The following is a 20148-nucleotide window of genomic DNA, read 5'->3' on the forward strand; positions in this document are numbered from 1 at the left end:
ATAGTTAAATATTAAATAATAAGATTTTTATTATTGAAAAATCAAATTATTTTATTAACAAACGAACATGTCAACGGTAACAGTATTTTTTTTTTGAAAATTTTGTACCGGCTGACTTATTTAAATAAAAGAGATTTTAAAAGTCAAAACCTACATGTAGTCTTTTTCTTTGTTTGTCTTTTTCAAATAAGCCTACTTGACTAAACTTAAAGGGATCATGATGGAGGCCTATAATGGATGAATGGTGCATCCTATTTTCCTAGTAATGATAATTTTTGACGGAGTTACCGAATATTTGTGATATAAAATTGGAAGAAAGAAAAAGTGAAATTTGATTGCAATAGAGATAAGATGAAAGCATATTAGGGATAGTGAATTAGTTATTGTGATGATCTATGAAAGGAAAAAGAGGAAGAGATAAGGTAGAATCTTGAGGGTTAGGAAGAGAATGCATGCAAGAGAAGATGAATTGAAAAGACAAGAAGATAGTGGCATGCACTTCTTCCAATCCATTCCATTACCACTTTTTATGGCTATTGGATTCTATGCTTCCAAAAACACACCTTTCCATTATCATCAAAATTCACCCATTTCCCTAATATAAATAAATAAATAAATAAATACTTTATTTTATACTTTACAAAAATCAAATTCTATGGGTTATTAGTAGATTTAATCAAATTATACTACATAAATTAGTAGAAACCATCAAAATTAGTTAGACTTAAACTTATCTTCCAAAATTTTCATATTCATATCACCAATAAAAAAAAGTGTTCTGATTGTTTTAAACCAATTAACAAATGTTGATAGTGAAAATTAAAGATTTTGTGTATTGGGTGTTGCCCTTTTTCATGTATAAATATTTTAGTTATAAATCATTTCATCTTTTGTTAAAATATTTAATTGTTAATTAAATCAAAACTTTACCTAAGCTTAATTTTTGAATTTATAGATTTTGTTGTATCTTTAAATTCTTCCACTAGTTCAAAGTTGATATATCTTACATATATATGAGTCGACTTTTGAATGTTGTATCCATCTTCTAGTATCTAACGGATATAGAAAATGAATGTCTTATTACCAAATTAGACCAATTTTTATATTATATATTTGATTTTTTTTTAGATTGTGATAATTACTTAAATAAAATACTTATTAAATAAATGATTTTATTTTCGGCATGGCGTGCAATAAAAAGAAAAATAAGAATATTTGTTTGGACTGATCTTTCATGCAAATGTCGTCTACGGATGCATTAGCAAAGCATCTCTTATTTTGATTCAGCAACAATCCTTTTCATATATTCATTTGGAATTGGATAACCCAAGCGTTAAGTTTTAAACTTTGAACCCTAAGAGTCATTTCTTTTCAATTTTCTAATTTTTGTCTTTAGCAAGTAACTTTTACTTGACGTGTGCTTTGACAAAGATAAGATATTATTTACCACAAAAATACTTTGGCATTTAATTAAAAATAGTATCATTTAAGTAATGGTCAGAAGAGTATACAATTTGTATGGTGGAAATTAAACTTTTTCAAAGTATTCAAACTTGTCACTTGTCAGCAGCCGTTGGCAACTTCAATAGGAAGATATTAAGGGTTTTTTATTAAATTACAGTTGATTATTGAAAAAAATATATATATTAAATGACAATAATCTTTTGGACAAAATTCAAGTGGGTGAATGGACTGTGTCCAAAGCCCATATATGGGGACTTCTGGAGAGAGTTGTTAATGACGTAAATGTCACTGTCTTTTTAGAGTTTAACTTATTTTTCTCACAAAACTGCGTACAAATCTTTCTGATATTAATAACTTTTGTCATATACTAGGGAGATAAATGATAGAGAAATTTTAAAAAAAATGTAGTTGAAGTATTTTTCTTTAGCACAATACCTAAATATGGTACCATAGAGAACTTAATTATAGTGCTTCCTTTTTGTTGGAAAAAATAGGAAGGATAATGAGAATACATGGTTGAAAATTTATTTGTTTTTTTAGGATGACATGAAGAAGCAAGTACATAAATAAAATATGTGGAGTCTATGTGTGGTGTTAGGCTTAATTTTAATTAGGTTTTTAGGTTCATTTTTTATTATTATAATAAAGAATTTTTATCAAGTCTTAGAGAATAAGGTTGGTGGGATTATGTGGTGTTATTAGGTGTTTTCCTCCATCCAATTAGTCTTTACCTAATCGTTTTCTATTTATTTGACTATGTACATTTAATGGACAAATTATGATATTAGCATTAATTTAAACTACTTTTTAATGATATTAAACATCATCTCGATTTATAAATACAATGAATCTATATAATTATAAATACAGTGAATATATATAATAAATTGAAAATATTTATTTTAGAATAATATCTTAAATAAAGGTGACAATAAGAAAAAAAAATAGAAATATTCAATGGTTTAAGTTAGGGTTTCCATATTTCTTCTCTAGGGAACAATTTACAAATTTTCTCATTTTCAAAAGAAAATGTGAAAAAGGTTTGAAGAACTAAAGTAAAATGTTCTAATTTGTTGAATAAATGTATTATTGATATATTAGTTATCTTCATTTGACATAATGTAGGAGAGTACATGGCTCTCAAGAGTTAAGCTTTTTAATCATGAAGAGAGAACTCTAAGTGTAAAAATAAATTACCTACAAATGACTTTTTATAGTGCAGTAAACAAGAAATCGACATTTAAGTGTTCAAGTTAATAATAGATAATATTAATAAGGTTTAATGTCTCGTTAAGTCTCTATTTTCGTTCAGAATCTCAAATAGGTCCCCTTCTCGTTCGGCGTCTCAATTGGGTCCTTATTTTTGAAATATTGAATCAAATAAAGGTATGCCGTCAAATTGATCACACATAGTTAAAGAGGGTGTTACGTGGCATGTTGACAGTGTAGTTTTAATTTACGTGGCATTAAAAACGTGTGTCAATTGTATTTTTTAATTTTTGAATTAAAAAATGAAGTGTATGCTGAAAGCCCAATTCTCCTCTGCAATTGCGAAAACGAAATCAAATTGGGGGAAGTTGAGTTTTAGGGCTCCTGGAAATATATGCTTAGGGTAGAGGAATCACAACTCTAATGTCGTTATCACCCCTTACCTTGAACATAAATGGTATAATGTTAGGTACTTTAAGATTGAATTTGGTGAAGAAGTAAAAACTAATTAAAAGTTGTTTCCATAAATAAACTCTAAAGGGTGAAAATGATCAGAAATTGATTTATAAATAATTTTCTGGAATTTGTGATTAATTGGTGGAAAAGTCAAATGATTTGAACAGAAAGACGATAAAGCAATGACATAGGGAGTAAAAGAAAAAGAAGCAACCTGTACAGAGAGGAACTTGTTGAGCAGGAAAGTGAGAGAAAGAATGGAATTAGAAAAAAAAACTAAGTTATTTAAATTGTTACTTTACAATAACTTCCAAACCATTGTGATTCACCTATCTACACTAAAGTTTGCAACCTGGCTAGGTAAAACAATTGCAACAGTTAAAAGTTTGATTGCAATGGTTGCCCAAGACGCGAAAAAAAAAACAAAAAAACAAACCTAAATACAAAAGCACGGAAAGCCTAATCCAATATTCAACAGAGAGAACAATGGTAACTGATTAATTTGTTCATGACTCAGAAAGGGAAGAGGAAGAAGGTGAAGATATATCCGTTGGGAGGGTGTTGTGTAATAAGAAGAAGAAGCGTGATGAGGAAATGTCGATCGAGAAGTTGCCCCTTTCTCTGCAACAACGATTTTGTTTTCTCTCACGAACCCTAAAACTCATTTTCCCGATTTCAAAAAAGAAAGGGGTTGTTGCACTTATTTTAATTTCTTTTGCCCACTTTGACCTTGTTTAAATTTTATTTCCCCTTTGTGCACTCCATTTTTTAATTCAAAAATGAAAAAAATACACTTCAGACACCTTTTCAATGCCACGTAAATTAAAACTACACTGTCAGCATGCCACGTAACACCCTCCTTAACGGTGTTTGATCAATTTGACGGCAGACCTTTATTTGATTCAATTTTACAAACATAAGGACCCAATTGAGACGTCAAACAAGAAGGAGAACTATTTGAGATTCTGGACGAAAATAGGGATCTAACGAGATATTAAACCTATTAATAATGATAATAATTGTAGAAAGTATGAATTGAATCTAATAATTGAAGTAATTAAGTATCAATTAAGTATTAAGTATTGAGTCGTTTATCTTATTTTTATATAGGATATTGTATTTATAACTTTCATATACCAAAAATAAATAAAGGCAAATGGATGAGATGTAGAAGGTCGTCTGGTTCAGGGCCTTCTGGAAGTTGACTTCATGTTCATCCATTACTTATATTTCACTTTCTCCAATTAATAACCATGGACTTTTGTTTCTTGTCAACTTCCCTTCTTCCTCCTTGCCTCCTCCTCCCGATTGATGAGAGCAACACATACAGTGGTGATGGAAGGAACGTTAAAGACTTGAACAAGGAAACCAACGTTGCATTAGTAGGGCCGACCGACCCTTTCTCCATCAGCCTTGTTCGAAGGGTTGTTGCCAGGAGTAGCTCAAACACTACCCAGTCCTATTGGACGTTTATCCAATAACTTTTTGAAATAGTTGAGGTTACACGGGTTGGTGCGAGCCATAATATTTGTAACAATAAAGAAGACTTAGCCAAGTTAAAAATCGATCAAAAAATATATTGAATAAGAAAAAATAGTTTACCATAAACATCCTGGTCGAGATTTCGAGAATGGGAACACTTCAAAAGATATATGGTCGGGAACTTGTGATGCAATTGCTCCAAAACTTCAAGAGATGTGAATTCCTCAAGGGTCATCATGGAGGACTCTAGGGTCAATCCAAGCGGGATTTTGTGTCCAATATAAGGGGAACTTAGGCCGATTTTCCTCATTAAAGAATAACTTGTGATCTTGAAGAACACGTCTTTAAAGCCTTTGTAGGAGGTCGTGAAGAGTTGGAACAATTTTTTATTGTTTTCACTTATTGATGACGCTCATTCTTTTTGAGCATTTAGATGGGTGCGGTAATGGTGGAGGAACAAGGCATGGGTAGGATTGATACCCAAAGCCTTACACAAGACACCAAACGCCTGTATTGTCGCCCAAGAGTTCAGGTGAAGTTGCATGGAAGCAATGTTCAACTCTTATATAACCTCAGCTTGGAAGTCATGGAATAAGAGGCACACATACAAGTCTGTAAGGAGGCAAGAGTAGACAAAGACCAAATCCAATTTTAAATTCCCTTTGTCATGACATACTTGATCGTTACATTGGTAGACATGGAGATGCATAGAGTCGTCTCCTACGTTGTCCTTTAAAATGTAGGTTCAACCACTGAGGTCCACCAAATCATTGTTGCACCTGAAGCAGGTGGCAAACTCATGCACCTCATGTGCAGCCCATGCGTACCAAGGGACTTCAGGCATGTTTTGTTCGTCCCTTTCAGTAATTGTATCCACTTGGACTTCTCCAACGTGTCGTCGCTCATTTGCTCTGCAAAGTCCTTTCTCAGACCTTGTTCTCCAATTGGACCCTCTTCTCTAACCAAACCCTTATTAGCATGTTGAATAAGTGTTGTAATACTATTTATAGACGCCAAACTTCTCTTAGATGACCCTCAATCACTCAATGACGACTTGAGTTACAAGGAAGACGCAGACACGTCATCAACGTACCAAGTGCCCTCCTAACCAAAAAATCCTTCTAAAGAAATTTCGATGCCAAACATTATTACCTATAGAAGAAAGAATTGGATATCGAACGGTGCAAGATGAAAATTAAAGCAAAAATGATGAAAATGACGGGACTACCTCACTCTTATTTATAGGAATTCTTGAGGACACGTTGCGCTACTACAACCGTTGGATCCTCAACATCCAACAGTAAAGGGCAGCCTTGCATTTGGTGTTAAAGCGAAAAACTCGTTTAGTGAGGCAAAGACCCTTCAGCCCTAATGGTTATATCTCTAACTTAATCGTCATATTTTTAAAGACGAGCCGAACAAATATAACAACTGAATTAGGCATCATTGCAATTCACGAAGCAACACAATCTCCTATCACCAACATATTGACAATCCATTTTCGCTTGTTAAATTAGTCCAAATACAACGCTTAGGAGGTCCATATAATGTATATACATCGATCGGTAAATACCGACCGGACTATCCCAAATCAATCGTCTGAACTAAAAGTAAACCGATCGATATCGATAAGAATTAACTAATAAGCCAACTAAGCTTAAACAGGTTAATAATCAAATTTAACAAAATTAAGCTATAATTAGACCAACCATAATAAAGAACTCATAGAAAAATCTATAAATATGAAACTTTTTACAACACATTTACTATAACATGCTAAATTGATTGAATACCTAATTAACTTAAATATTAAATATTGAAATATCTTTAATATATACCTGATCTAAGGATTAAATTGTAAATAACATGGTGAAATAGGTTTTAATAACTACCAATGGAAGTGAAAATTTTTAGGAGTTTATATCTCTTAATATGAAACATAATCTTCTAATTGAAAGGAGTGTATTCTCTTAAAATTTATTCTCCCGTAAAAGAAGGTAAAAGAAAGTTATAATAGTGAAATCTTACTTTATTTCTACTCTAACAAAATTAAAAAGAACCCAACAATTTTACTCTGAAATTTCATCTTTTGTTTGTAAAAATAATTTATTTCAAGATTTTATTTGAATTTTTAATATGCAAGTCTTAGAAAATCATTTTAACTAACCTACATAATTCTTTTAAATGACGTAATAATTCCTTTAAACATGTTCTATTCTGGTTTTGGATAAAAACTTCAACAATTTTTTAAAGAAATTGAAATACAAGATAGTAAACATCAGCACGGTCCTCCATTCAATTGGCATTGTATGACTACAAGATTAAAAAATGATTTAAATGTTGAGTTACAAGTTAGAGTTTCAGCAACCAAAATAAATTAAGGTAAGTTTTTTTAGAAAAGTTCGTAATATAAAATTATGTAAAGTGACAAAAAATATTCAAAATAAATGAAATATAATACAGATTAAATTGTTTAACAAGGTCACTATATCGTGATACGAAACGTTGGTGCACATATAATTTAACAATCATCATCATCATTTAACTTCGACACATATCACACTTAAACTATCTTTGTTCAAATTCACAATCACATTATCCGTTTGGCTAAGAATAAGAAACGTAACTTCCTAATTTTATAAAAGAACAGCAACTCATGAAATTTATCAGTCCGGGGATTCTAGCGTTAAATCATTCGATATGAAATTTATCAGTCAGTGACTTATGAAAACTAAATATCCAACAATAAATTGCATTTTCTAAAGTTAACTATTTTGCAGAGCAAAGGAACACCAATGTAAGTGTTATAACTTGGAAAATTTAAATTAGAAAACTAGTCAGAATATAACATGAATAGGAAAAACGGCGAAACAATACAACACCTAAAACCAAAAACAGGTTCAGCAATTCAAACATCAAAAAAGAAAAAACTTGAAAAGCAACCTCAATAAGCATTCATAATTTAGTCAAACAAACTGAAACCCATGTCATCATCAGATTCTTCAGCTGGCTCTTCCTTCTTTTCCTCTTCCTTTGCTGCAGCAGCTGGAGCACCAGAATCAGCAGCAGGAGCAGCAACAGCAGCTACTGCAAATTTGCTTGGGTCCTGCATTTAGAATAAAAACTCGTAATAAATAAGATGGGGAGACAACCTACACAGTCAAAACGTAAAAAATATTACCTTGAGATACTCCTTGACCTTGTCTGCCTCAGGGAAAGAATAATCTATCTCAACAGCAACAGATAGAACATTCTTGTAGGCGTTCACAAACATATGTGGTGCAGCTGCAAGGGTTGGGAATGAGATAGCCAATGAAAGAGAAGTAGCGATCGAAACACCAGCAACAAACTTCTCAATGAGGTCATCCTCGGTAAGATCAAGGACCTCAGGGCTAAACACAGAGCCATTATCATAAACAGAAAGGACCACAAGCCCATATGAGAAGGGCCTTATGCCAAGCTTGGCAAGCAATGCAGCTTCGGAAGATCCAACCTTTTCTCCCTTCCTAATGAGTTCCACAGGGGTAATGATTTCCACAGTACCCTTGTTAATCTTGGTCGGAATGTTAAGGACCTAAATAGAACACACGCAAATATACAATCCAAATAAATAATAATAATAATAACAACAATAATAATTTAAGAACTACTTATTATGTTTCAGAAAACAGAAATTCATAATTGATTAGAGCAATTTTTAAAAACTCTTTAAAATGGTATTATTTCTCAGTTTCTAAATAAAGAGCATCCTAAAAATTTGGTTTATTACTACTAGAGTTTTAACACTTTAGCCCCTCCTTTTTCACTATAGAGATTAGATTTTAAGAAATAACTAACCTGGAAGAAAGAGGTCTGAGATGGATCGAGACCAGTGTTGCCAGGAGGAACAACGACATCAATTGGTGCAACCAAACCAACACGAGCAGGTGCTCCAACCTGTTGAAGGAACAATGTTTGAACGAACATTCAATTAAAGGGAAATACAAACACTAGACATCAGTTGCAAAAATAGAAAATTGAAACTAATACTTGTAAAACAAGAAACCAGCAAAATGTAACTCCCCTATCCTTAACAGCTCGAAAAAAGAGTTTTAAACAAAAAATTCACAAACAAATTGTTCAAAAATACACTTATTATTAGCACCTTACAATCACGAAGTAATCCAGATCATGATACTATAACAATAGAAACAACTACTAAAGAGATACATTTACTAAAATGAGTCCACAAATTCTTAAAGCAATGGTAAAGAAGCAACATTACCCAATATACAAAATGTAAAAAAAAAAAAAAGAATATAAAATAAAAGAGGATGAAAAATATCACTTTACCTTGTATTTTGCAACCTCCTCACTGACCTCCTTCAAGTCGCCCTTGGTGAAAATCAAACCCACATTGCCCTAATACAACGCAAAACACGTTCTGTCAACCAGGCAATTAAAACACCAAGACTCATTGCTATTAATTGAACAAAACAAGCATATGCAAAACAGTGAAAGCTTAAACAGATTAAGGAGAAAGGGGAACTCACGACAAGGAGAGGGATGAGGCTGAGATACACGTTGTTGCCGGTTTTCTCAGCGTGCATTCTGACGGAGCGCTTCATCATGGTGTTCTTCCCCATGAGGACGACAGAGTCTCCGCGGAGACCCTTGCGAATGTTCTGGAGCTGGTTTGACCCCACGTTGTCGGCGTTGACCACGAGGATTTGACCGTATTCTTCGAGAAGCTGGCACAGCTTCCCATCGTAAGCTATCTTCTTCTCTGCCTTTGTTTGTTTTGGGGCCATTGTTGTTGATGATGACGACGGGGTTGTCTGTGACCGTGAGTTTTGCACGGCAAAATCGAGGGCCAAGACGAAGCTCTGCTCGGTCAAGGCGGACAGCAAAACGGCGCCGTCTCTTTAACCTCTTCTTCTTTGAGGTGTGGTGCGGAAGACTGTGAGGGTAGGGAGCGGAATGGAAGCGAGGAAAAGAAAACCGTAGCATGGGGAGGTTATAAGTAAAGAATTTGGGTTTTTGAGAAACCTAAATCCCACGGTTGTGATTCATTTCATGTAACTAATCGGACGGCTTGAGTTTACAGAGGCCCAATGGGCTTCTAACATAACATTTTTTTTGGGTAGTTTTCAATGGAAAAATATATATATAAAAAAAACAAATCGAATAATAATCATTAACATAGTGTTACAAATACTCTCAAATGCATATTTTAAATAACAATTTTATATGACTAAAATAGAATCAGAACAAAAGTCGGTTTAATCGTAAAAGTTAGAAAATAGAAAATATTGGTTTTGGTTTGGATACTTTTGGTAAAAAACAATATGTAAATTTTCTATCTTTAATTTTATGTATCACTCTAAAACAACATGTAAATTTACTATCTTCAATTTTATGGTGGCCAAAAGCCATTACTAGATATTAGGTTTAAGTATACGAAATGACTAAATTTAAATATTATAGAAAATGGAGGACAAAATTCATAAATGTGAATGTATAGGGACTAAAAAGTAAGTTTACCGAGCACATAAGAACTAAAAACATTTTTCTCATAAAAAAAAATATTTTTTCTATAAGAAAAATAATAAAGAAAGATTCTAGACTTTGGTGCAAAAAGTATATACAATCAAATATACATGGAATTTCAAAATATACTTCATTCTTTTCAGAAATTGAATTTTGAAAAAAAAAATTCAAAATGTTTTCAAAATATATATTTCGAAAATCACTTTTTTAGAGAGTTAAAATGTTATTTTAAATATTTGTGGGCTGCGGGAAGAAATTGTGGGGTGCAGAAAGTGAAAGGCTTAAGTTAGTTGGGGCGTCCCCTGAAATGAAATCCTTCATGAGATCTTGGAATTGGAACGAACGTACGTGTCTCCGATGGCTTCCTCTTACCGTGACCGCACCTCGGAGTTCCGGTTACTGTCGGAGACTCTGAAGAAGATCGAAGGAGGGACCTCGCCTTCAGTTCAACCCGAGATTGCTTCTTCCACCTCTCACGATTCCTATTCAAGATCTGAATTCAACCGAAAGGCCTCACGAATCGGGTTGGGGATAAATGAAACCTCACAGAAGGTGGCGAGGCTCGCGCAGCTGGCGAGGAGGTCGTCCATGTTCAACGATCCGGCCGTGGAGATTCAGGAGCTGACTGTGCTGATTAAGAACGAGATCACGGCGCTCAATTCGGCTCTCTCCGATTTGCAAGCCATTCAGAACATGGACATGGCTGATGGAAGTTACTCGCAGGATAGGATTGTGCATTCAACCGCGGTTTGTGATGACTTGAAGAGCAAACTTATGGGAGCCACGAAGCATCTTCAAGATGTCTTAACTGCTAGGACAGAGGTTAGTCAATTCACACTTTTGATTTTTGTTTATTTTCATGAATGCATGACTCGACGTTTTGCTCATTGGAAAATTAGTTTTAGAACTGGCAGAATTGGTAATAAACAGTTTCTTGTGTTTAGAGGAAAATGATATGATGGATGTGATGCCACTGCTAGTCTCTTAATCGAATATTGTAAGTGTATAGAAAGGTTATTATACTTACAGCAGCAGAATGATAGTTTAATCCTTTTGGGATTGGAAAATGTTAGGTTGAACTAGAATGGGGAAGGTGCTGATTGTATAGGCTAAGTTGGCAACTGAGTTTCGTTTTATCCGTGGTAAGTATGAAACACCCTTTTATATTCTTACCGCAGCAGCGGTTGCTACCTACTTGGGTAGTCCAGCACTCAAGTTAGTAAGCTTCCGACAAAGTATTGGCAGAAAGTCTCTTCTGCGTTTCAGCTATTTAAAAGCATTGGGGACAAAAATTAGACGAGGCTGGGTCAGTTGATGTTATCAACCAACTACGCTTGTGATCTCCTTACTGTTTTATAGTCACGCCAGGGTGCTCATACTAACAGCATGCTGGCATTTATTGAAATAGCGGCAAGAAATGTGGTTCTCTTATAAGAGTCAGGCTGTAAGTCGCCTAACCTTGGTAGAATTAACCTTTCACATGGGCATTTCCTGCCTTATGTGAATGTAGAGCAATTTAGCCCCCCAGGACGCGTGGCACTTGACAGTGACTGACATCCAGCAAGGCTTCTGTGGCCACTGACATCCAGGTATCACATTTCAAGTTCTTAAGTTTGCTGTTCCTTGGTTGAGCCAAATTTAGGTTCGTCTTGTATTAGTCAGTGGTGCATGGATTCGATTTTCAATGGATTGAGGGTTTGTCTAGAATAAAAAGTTTCAAGACTGGAGCAACATTACAACCTGCAAAGAGATATATTTCCTCAGTTTCTTTAGTGCTTATCATCTATGTGCTCTCGCTATTCGAAAAGTGCAAAAATAATTGTGTCCAGCATAATGCTGTAAGAGGAATTGGGGTACCTATTCTTTTATTCATTCTCTGAAGAGAAACAAAATGGATTCCTTAAGGCCATAGGCTTTTGTTTATGTGCATTATGGTATACTACTAATGTTCAACTTTTATCTAGGAAAGATTTAAGAATAGTAGAGGAGAGACAAGGTTGTGGAACATTAGTGGAGATGCAAATGGTCCACTTGATGATGCTGGACTTGAATTAGCTAAGTTGTATCTTGATGAACCAGAGTTGAAAGTTATGTTGTTCCGATGATGTGTTAGATGGTGAACTTTAGGCAATTCTATAATGACTAATGGTTCTTGTTTAAAAATCTAGGCAATTCTACAAATGACTAAATTCATCAATTTAAAAGTGTATGAATCAATATTCTATACATCCATACTGTGTTGTATACCGTACTGCCTGTGTTAGAATCATTACACAGCTGAATATTTGTGTTTGGACAAAATCAAGAAGGAGTGTATTGGTTTCATAATAAAAATTGTGCTTTAAAATTTTCCCTTAAAAATAAGAGTTCAATTAAAAAAAATACTTTCCTTTATTTCAATAATCACAATAAAATGAAGAGATCGGTGAAGAAAAAATTGTATAAGTTATTTTACACTAGTTCAGATCAGAAGATCCTCCGTCCAATTGTTAATCACTCTTAAATGAGAGATTAACTAAACACTAAAAATATATTGAAATTACAAACACTAATGGAACGAAGAATTTAGGAAGGTTAACACGCCTCTCTTGAAGAACTACAAAAGATTAAGAACACTTTCCTTGAAACCACAAGGAATGAAACACTTCCTTTGAGTCATACTAAGAATGAACAACTTCACTTAGCAATAGTAACAACACTCAGTCGCTTAAAATTACACTTGATGAAAGTTATCACTCTACCTGTACTAGGTTTTCAAAGCTTTTCCCCTCAGAGTTATAACCCAACTCTTGTATATTCAAATGAAAGCCTATCACTTTATTTATAGAGGTTGTTTTTGAAATTAGGTTAAGAATATAGAGGTTGTTTTTGGATGAAAGTTTTCCCACTCCCCGTCCCTGTTATTGCTGTCAAACCATCCAATACCACTGCTACTGTTTGCAATTTTAAATCTGGGGGCTTGAGTGGTGGCCGTTGCCCTCCAATTCAGGTTTGGAGGCTTGGGTGGTGGCAAATCCTCCTCTAGTGACTTCCACTCTTCCTGGATTCTTTTAGCCCAATTTTGTGAAATCCTCAAAATCTCAACTTTGACTTCATCGGCTCTTGTAGCCACAAGACTTTTGGCAACTGCTTCATCTACTTGCAAACTCGCATGTAAAATTTCCACACTCCTCATCTAGGTTACTGCTGCCCAACTCTCTCTCACATAGAATGCTTCTTCTGTTCCCTTCAACTATCTTTAGTAGAGTTGTAGCCAGATTTTTCCAAGAAAGGTTCTTGGATTTTTGATGCCCAGTCTTGCACCCCTGGACTACATTTTCTTCGCTGTTTGAGTGTGCTTTTGTTGATCCTTTAGAGTTTTGAACTTCAGAAGCATTTGTTGCCCCTATTGTTTGATCTTGGGTGTCAATCCTTTCATAAGTGGTCAACTCTTCTCTTTTCACCCACGAAAAAACTAGTGTCTCCTCACCCTTCCTAGCTCCATTATTGTCAATGGCATCCTCCTCTTTTTGCTCCCAATTGCTTGAATTTTCTCCTCCACCTGAGTGTTTCTTTCCTTTCTTGATATCTTGCAGCAGGTCCTCTCTTACTCTGTAAACTGACTCAACTGGGTTGCTCTTTGACACCACTGTTTTAACCCCAGGCCTCAACAATTCTTCCAACCTTCTTCACTGTTTTGACATACTCACCACAACCTACCACACTATCTCCACTAAAAACAACAACTTTTGCAACTTTCTCAGCAGCAATAAAAACAGCAGCTTTTGCTACTTTCTCAGCCGCAGTAAAAACAACAGCTTTTGCAACTTTTTCAGCAGCAGTCACACGAATGTCTCCATCATAGTTTTTGTCGTTGCCTTCCTCTCTACTTATATTTTCTTCTCTCCTATCCTGCCCTCTAATTCTTGCAAAACCATCAACACTCAAAACAACAGCTTCCGTTTCTCTTTTCTTCTCACTATTGGTTGAACTTTCTCCTCCATACGAGGGTTTCTTGGCTTTCTTGATGTCTAGCAGACTATCTTGCACAACATCCTTACCTGTTTCTCCCTCTTTCTTTCCTTTCATGACAAATTTCTCTCTTCTTTCTAAGCCCTTTATGTGAATCTGGATTTCTTGCAGCATTTCTCTCATTTCTTGCATGTTTCTTCTCCCTTCTGCTAGCTCCCTTTTCTGTTCGTTGGCTCACCTCTTCACAGAATCCATCCTTCCCTCTAGGGCATTTATTCTTCCATCCACCCTTCCCTCCAAAGCCTTCATTCTTCCTTCCATCATGCTTCTCTCCCAGTGACCCAACACTCCTCTCCTAAGGATATCTAGCAGTCCCCTCCCAAGCGGATCCGGCAAGTCGGACCAATTTGTTAGGCTTCTTTAGTCAAGAAGTCTAATTATCACTCAAAACAGCACACACTCACTCACCAGGAAACAGAACTGTATTATTATTGTAACCAAAGAATACAAGAATAGGATAGCACTCCCTCTTCCAAGGGTTTCCCCTTCACAAAGAGCCAAAGCTCAATCTACAAGATTATCAAAAAGTACCCTGACACAAGACCTCCCTGCCTTCTTATAAAGGCCTCCCTGACCAACTAACAACTAATTCCTAATCTATTTCCTTCTATTCTGCACACATTATATCCTAACACTCTCAAAAGAATTTTTCTCTAAAGTTTCATTTTTTGTCAATAATCAATTATTATAAATGATAATCAATTATTGTCGCAACGTTTCTCAAAAAAAAATTTCTCCATAATAATCGATGATCACAGTGGTTTTTCTTGAAAATCACTTTTCACTGAGATAATCAATTATCCTAAGTGATAATTGATTATTCTGGTGTGTTATTTCAAATATAAGACTATCAGGATTTCAGTGCTATGATGTTTGGGTTCTACCTTTTGACTTATGACTTTCTACACTTACTATCTTAGATGACATACATAGATTACATGGCTTCAACAACCAAAATTAAAAGACTTTAAAATAACTCATGAATCCAACCATTCTTTAAATCTTCAATACTTCTCCATGATTTATCATTAAGTCTTCCACACTTCTCCATAAGTCATCATTATCAAAACTCTTTATTGAAGCAAGATGTCCATCTTCTTTAGTCAAGAGCCTGTCTACTGCCTTGTGTCTTATTTGATTGCCTGAATTGTGTGGTGTATTTGGGCTTCTTAAATTATCATATGACTTACTATATTTTTTTGTCCCTTGTAATTTAGTATTCTTAAACCCATGCCTATGCACGAGACCATGTTTACTTGTGGGCCTTTTCGGTTAGTAAATATATATTATATTAAAAGAAATTTAGATGTTGAAAAAAGAAATAATAAATATTTTTAAGAATACATACAAATTACAATTGTTTGACACGGTAGAAAAATATAAATGTTAGACCATGCAGAAAAATGTAAAGAGTAAACTTTCTAAAAATACAAAAGATAGACAATGCATGCAAATGTAGAATAAACCCTATAAAAATGCAAAGATTAGACATGTAGAAAAATGTAGAACATCTAAAAATACAAAGGATAGAATATGAAAAAAATGTAGAGTTGACTAATAATACTTATTAGTCAAAATCATTTAACCTCGTTCATTCTGAAACTAATACTTAAGAAAAAACAATAAAAATTATTTAACCTTGTAATTAATATTGTGCATGTGCATGTATGCTCCAGAATATCAAGGCTCACGAGAGCAGGAAGCAGATTTTTTCCAAGAATGCATCAAGGGAGAACCCTTTCCAGCATCAACCAAAGCCAGCTACTGAGCCGCCTCCTTGGTCAAATTCATCGAATGCATATGACAATCTGCAACAAGAATCGGTGTGAGTAATTTTTCTTTCCTTAACAAGTTAAAGTTCAACATTTATCATTATGCAAGACATCAATAATTGTTCCCAACTTCCATAATTTAAAATAAAATTAGGGAATTTGGCTCATGTGGGAGCTACCGGTTATTGTGCTTCTGTAAAAGTTGGGAGTTGGCTGCTGTTGTATCCAAATTTCAAAATATAAGAGTTTCTTACTCTTGAACAATCTTGTCATATTTTGCATGCTGATAGGTGCTGAGATGAGTCATGGATTTCTCAGTCTGACAATTTATTGTTTAATAATATTATACATTTTGAGATGGTTTATATTTCATATTTCAGCTGAATTATCAATTTGTATAGCAATATTTATTTGCCAACTAAATCATGAAATTTTGTAGCAGAAAGAGAAAGTCTAACAACTTTGATACTGTTAGGAAAATGCTTCAGGACTGAAACATGTCTACATTCAGAATTTGTTATTTTTAGTTGTTATTGCTTTCCTAGTTTTAAGGAGTCAATTTTAGTTGATTTGTTATCCCTATTTTCATGGCTTATTTCTAGAACCATGTTGTTAGTGGGAAGTTATTCTTAAGTTTTATAAATTGTAATGTTTCTGTTTAAATAAGATTATCAGATCTTCATCTGCTCTTCCTTAAGCAAATTCTGTTTTTATTAAAATATTCCAACAGATACTTTTCTTGATTAGATAACTAATAGGAACAGTGATAGCTTGATTAGATAAGTAATAGGAACAATGATAGCCGAGAGAAGAAGAACAATATATTCCATATTTAAATAGGTGATCCCGGCTCCCTTTGCTGAGAAAATTGAAAGTCAGACTCAACATTTGAGTCCTAATAATGCAAGGCCAGGGCCAGGGTATTCTATTTAAAAATTCCAGTACGAACATGCTAATTACATAAACCAAAAGTTCTGAACTGTGCTTTAAACAATTGGAGATAATTATCTTCACTAGCCATTTTCTGAACTTCCTTTCAGTATGTTGCCTCAGTAAATATAAGCCAAACCTGTTGGAACATTCTTAAAATATCTTAACTTCATAATTGTTTCCATTTCCCACTTAAAATGTTTTAGGGCATCATTGGAATGTAATTGTTACAAGTTTTGGCATTTTACATGTGTGGCCTAAAATGAGCTGTGGTATGATAAACACAATTTTCTGTTTAATGATGATACTTATAAATTATAGTGTTGTTGGACTGTGTAATTTATTTATTTATCTTTCAGAAGTCACTTCTGAAACCCGTCCCAATTTGGAAATAGTTAATACTGGGTGGGTTTGTATATATTTAATGAAAAAAAATGATAGACCACTGAAAGTTTAATTCCTGAAAAATGATATATATTTATATATCTTATGCAGATTACCATCAAATGGAGCTCCTGTTAGCAATCAACTAAGGTTTGTCTAAATTCCCTTTTAAAGCTATAAGATCAAATATCATCTTTTACATTTCTATATAGCATGGTTTTATGTAAACTGAAAAATAGAAAAATGTCCTTAAACTATAACTTCATGTAAAAACAAGTGGCCGTCAATTGGTTGTCATGGATTATAAATCTCCAATTGTGTTTATTGTTGAATTCTTGGCGTATTTATGTGATGATGGGCATTGGGTCCAAGGCATTCACTAAGCTTTCCACTACAACCACCCCCAAATACACTAGGAAATAGCTTGCAACTTTGGTACACCATTTCACAGCTAACCTGATAATGCTCGTCGTTTGGGGATAACTATTTAGGTTCCCACGACAGGGGAGGCTCTGTCAAAGAGGCATGGAATGTATTTCTTTTCGGGTCCAAACTTGATTAAACACCCTTCTCTCTCTAGGTAGACTTGACAGGTCTTGTCTGTGCTGTATAAATAAATGAATTAAACTTCTAGCTCAACAAGAATAATAATTTGTTTGGAAGTTACTTTTATTAGTTTATTTTATTTCATGTGGTTCATGTATTCGCAGTATTCAATTGAAACTTAAAAATGCTTATTTTCTGTATACTGTCTCTTGAATCCACAACTCATCTGATTGATGATTGTGGTAAGTTTACCATTGAAGTCACTTAAATACAATGAGTATTTAAATGTCAGGGTTGTCTTTTGTTTTATTTTTTATTTCTGAATGCAAGGTTTTTGTATCTTACATTGATTGAGTTTAATTTGACAGACATCTTGCCACCTGCTATGAGTAATTTACTTGCCAGTATTCCCTTGTAGCTTTCCTAAACAAAGTATAATAACATCTGTTTAAAGCTTTGATTATCTTTGATGTTTTAATGTTGGCCATTTATAATTTGCTTTACATAGATTGAATGGGCATTTACCGAAACGCCACAAAGATAATCATTTGATGCGGCCATTCAATTTGGAACTTGTTACAACCTCAATTCTTCTCCTAGCACCTAACCAAGCTTCCCACGCCCTCCTTTCTTTTTTATCTCTCGGATTTTGGAAAACAATTGTTTCTATTTATGCATCAATTTCAAGAAAACAATAATTACTCCTTTGATAATTATACTCATATTTTTCATCTTCTTTTTAATTTATTATGAAGTATAAGATATAAAAGCTTATTGTTATTTTATAAGGATCAAGAATGTTTAATAAATTCATGGTTTCTATATAAAAATCTTAAAAGACAGATGAAAAGGATGGAATAGAGAAATATTTGGTAAATTTTTACACTTTGATTCTTTAGATATATCTATCATGCCTAGGATGTACTTATTTTCTAACTTAAGATACAAAATTTGGTTAAATTGCTGATACAGACGAAGGTTGGCAGTGGACAACACTCCAACTCAGCAAATGGAAATGTCTATGGTGCAGCAGGTTGTTCCTCGGCAAGAAAACTACACTCAAAGTAGGTCAACTGCTCTGCACAATGTGGAGTCTACCATCACAGAACTTAGTGGGATTTTCTCGCATTTGGCTACAATGGTTGCCCATCAAGGGGAGCTTGCTATCAGGTTTCCTCCTTTAACTTAAATATTTGACACCTAGGTTACTATAGTGCACTGATTTTTTCCATCAACTTATGGTTTTGGCGCGTGTTAAAAAATTAAATTACAATATAATTGTATGCAAAGGTGTTGATGTTCATGTTCTTTTAGCAATTAGCATTAAATCTGCCAAACTTGCACGAGCAGGATTGATGACAACATGGATGAGTCATTGGCGAATGTTGAAGGAGCTCACAGCTCTTTATTGAGGCATCTCAACCGAATATCATCAAATAGGTGGCTTCTGATAAAGATATTTGCCGTTCTGATACTTTTCCTCTTGATCTTCATATTCTTTGTGGCCTAATATACTTACATGTGCTAATCATGGAAGTTTTACTTCACGGCTTGGGTTTGTCTTCGTTCTTCCGTGGAGACAAAATAACAACAGCAGCAAAGTGTGCGGATGTATTCTATTTGCATGTAAATAGAGCTCCGTTATCTATAAACTTTTTTCATTCCCATATTCTTTGATGTTATTATAGGTCTTATTAAAATTTCGTTCCTCGTGGACGCCCCAAATTAAGCAGATTGAGTAAGAAATATACGAGTGTTTGGCAACTGATGTAAGATTCGCAATAATTTTTTTTTAAAGTGAGGGATTTTATAAGATGCAATTAAGAGGGAGAAAGAAAATATCCCGTTTCTAGATACCGTATAGGACGAGTTATGGTAGCATACCAGAAGTCTTTGTTCAATTACCTGACAATGTAAGCCCTTTGATATTGTAATATCATAATTGATTTTGTTCTTAAAGTTTTATGTGCCAGATAGAATTATACTTTATTAAACTTATTTTTTCATTATTCTTTGGCATATACCAAAGATTTTCAATATGTTTCAGGATAACTTTGATATTATTTGTGAAGTTTGCAGTATAGTTTTTGTTCTTGTATGTACTAAATTTTTTGGTTTGCCTGTTTTGAATCCATTTCGGGTACTTGTGGGTTAAAGACGGATTCTTTCTTCAACTATTTAATATTTCAAAGTGGTGTTCGTGTAATGTTTACTCTCTTGCTTTTTGTTATAGCAGTCTTTTACTCTTCACGGATAATGCACTAATTTTCACATGAGGATGTTTTTCTTTACGTAGATATGGATGCAGCCAAACTCAAAAAGCAGGTTATGTTAAATGTTGGGTGGGAATCCACTAACTCATTCT

General features: G+C 34.1%; 2 protein-coding genes across 2 annotated transcripts; one reads left to right on the top strand and one right to left on the bottom strand.

The window, feature by feature from the left end:
* Positions 1–7409: 7409 nt before the first annotated feature.
* On the bottom strand, positions 7410–9589 carry LOC124841912 (large ribosomal subunit protein uL10). The gene is made up of 5 exons (XM_088093488.1): positions 9144–9589; positions 8944–9012; positions 8449–8547; positions 7793–8185; positions 7410–7717 (listed from the first exon to the last, which is right to left on the bottom strand). The coding sequence occupies exons 1-5, from the start codon at positions 9399–9401 to the stop codon at positions 7574–7576; spliced, it is 963 nt and encodes a 320-aa protein (XP_087949614.1). The 5' UTR covers positions 9402–9589; the 3' UTR covers positions 7410–7573.
* Positions 9590–10417: 828 nt separating this feature from the next.
* On the top strand, positions 10418–19742 carry SYP31 (syntaxin of plants 31). Its single transcript, XM_047318280.2, has 5 exons — positions 10418–10962; positions 15828–15976; positions 17349–17387; positions 18756–18953; positions 19134–19742. The coding sequence occupies exons 1-5, from the start codon at positions 10498–10500 to the stop codon at positions 19291–19293; spliced, it is 1011 nt and encodes a 336-aa protein (XP_047174236.1). The 5' UTR covers positions 10418–10497; the 3' UTR covers positions 19294–19742.
* Positions 19743–20148: the final 406 nt, after the last annotated feature.

The sequence above is a fragment of the Vigna umbellata genome, chromosome 1, assembly GCF_029865625.1.
Source record: "Vigna umbellata cultivar VRB3 chromosome 1, Vumbellata_1.0, whole genome shotgun sequence".
Classification (NCBI taxonomy): domain Eukaryota; kingdom Viridiplantae; phylum Streptophyta; class Magnoliopsida; order Fabales; family Fabaceae; genus Vigna; species Vigna umbellata.

Excerpts from the sequence above, each read along its gene's own strand:
- LOC124841912 (XM_088093488.1), bottom strand. The coding sequence starts at position 9,401 with ATGGCCCCAAAACAAACAAAGGCAGAGAAGAAGATAGCTTACGATGGG. Across the intron at positions 8,548-8,943 it reads AGGAGGTTGCAAAATACAAG|GTTGGAGCACCTGCTCGTGT; the intron begins GTAAAGTGATAT and ends TTCCTTCAACAG. Across the intron at positions 7,718-7,792 it reads AGGTCAAGGAGTATCTCAAG|GACCCAAGCAAATTTGCAGT; the intron begins GTAATATTTTTT and ends TTCTAAATGCAG.
- SYP31 (XM_047318280.2), top strand. The coding sequence starts at position 10,498 with ATGGCTTCCTCTTACCGTGACCGCACCTCGGAGTTCCGGTTACTGTCG. Across the intron at positions 10,963-15,827 it reads TCTTAACTGCTAGGACAGAG|AATATCAAGGCTCACGAGAG; the intron begins GTTAGTCAATTC and ends TGTATGCTCCAG. Across the intron at positions 17,388-18,755 it reads CCTGTTAGCAATCAACTAAG|ACGAAGGTTGGCAGTGGACA; the intron begins GTTTGTCTAAAT and ends TTGCTGATACAG.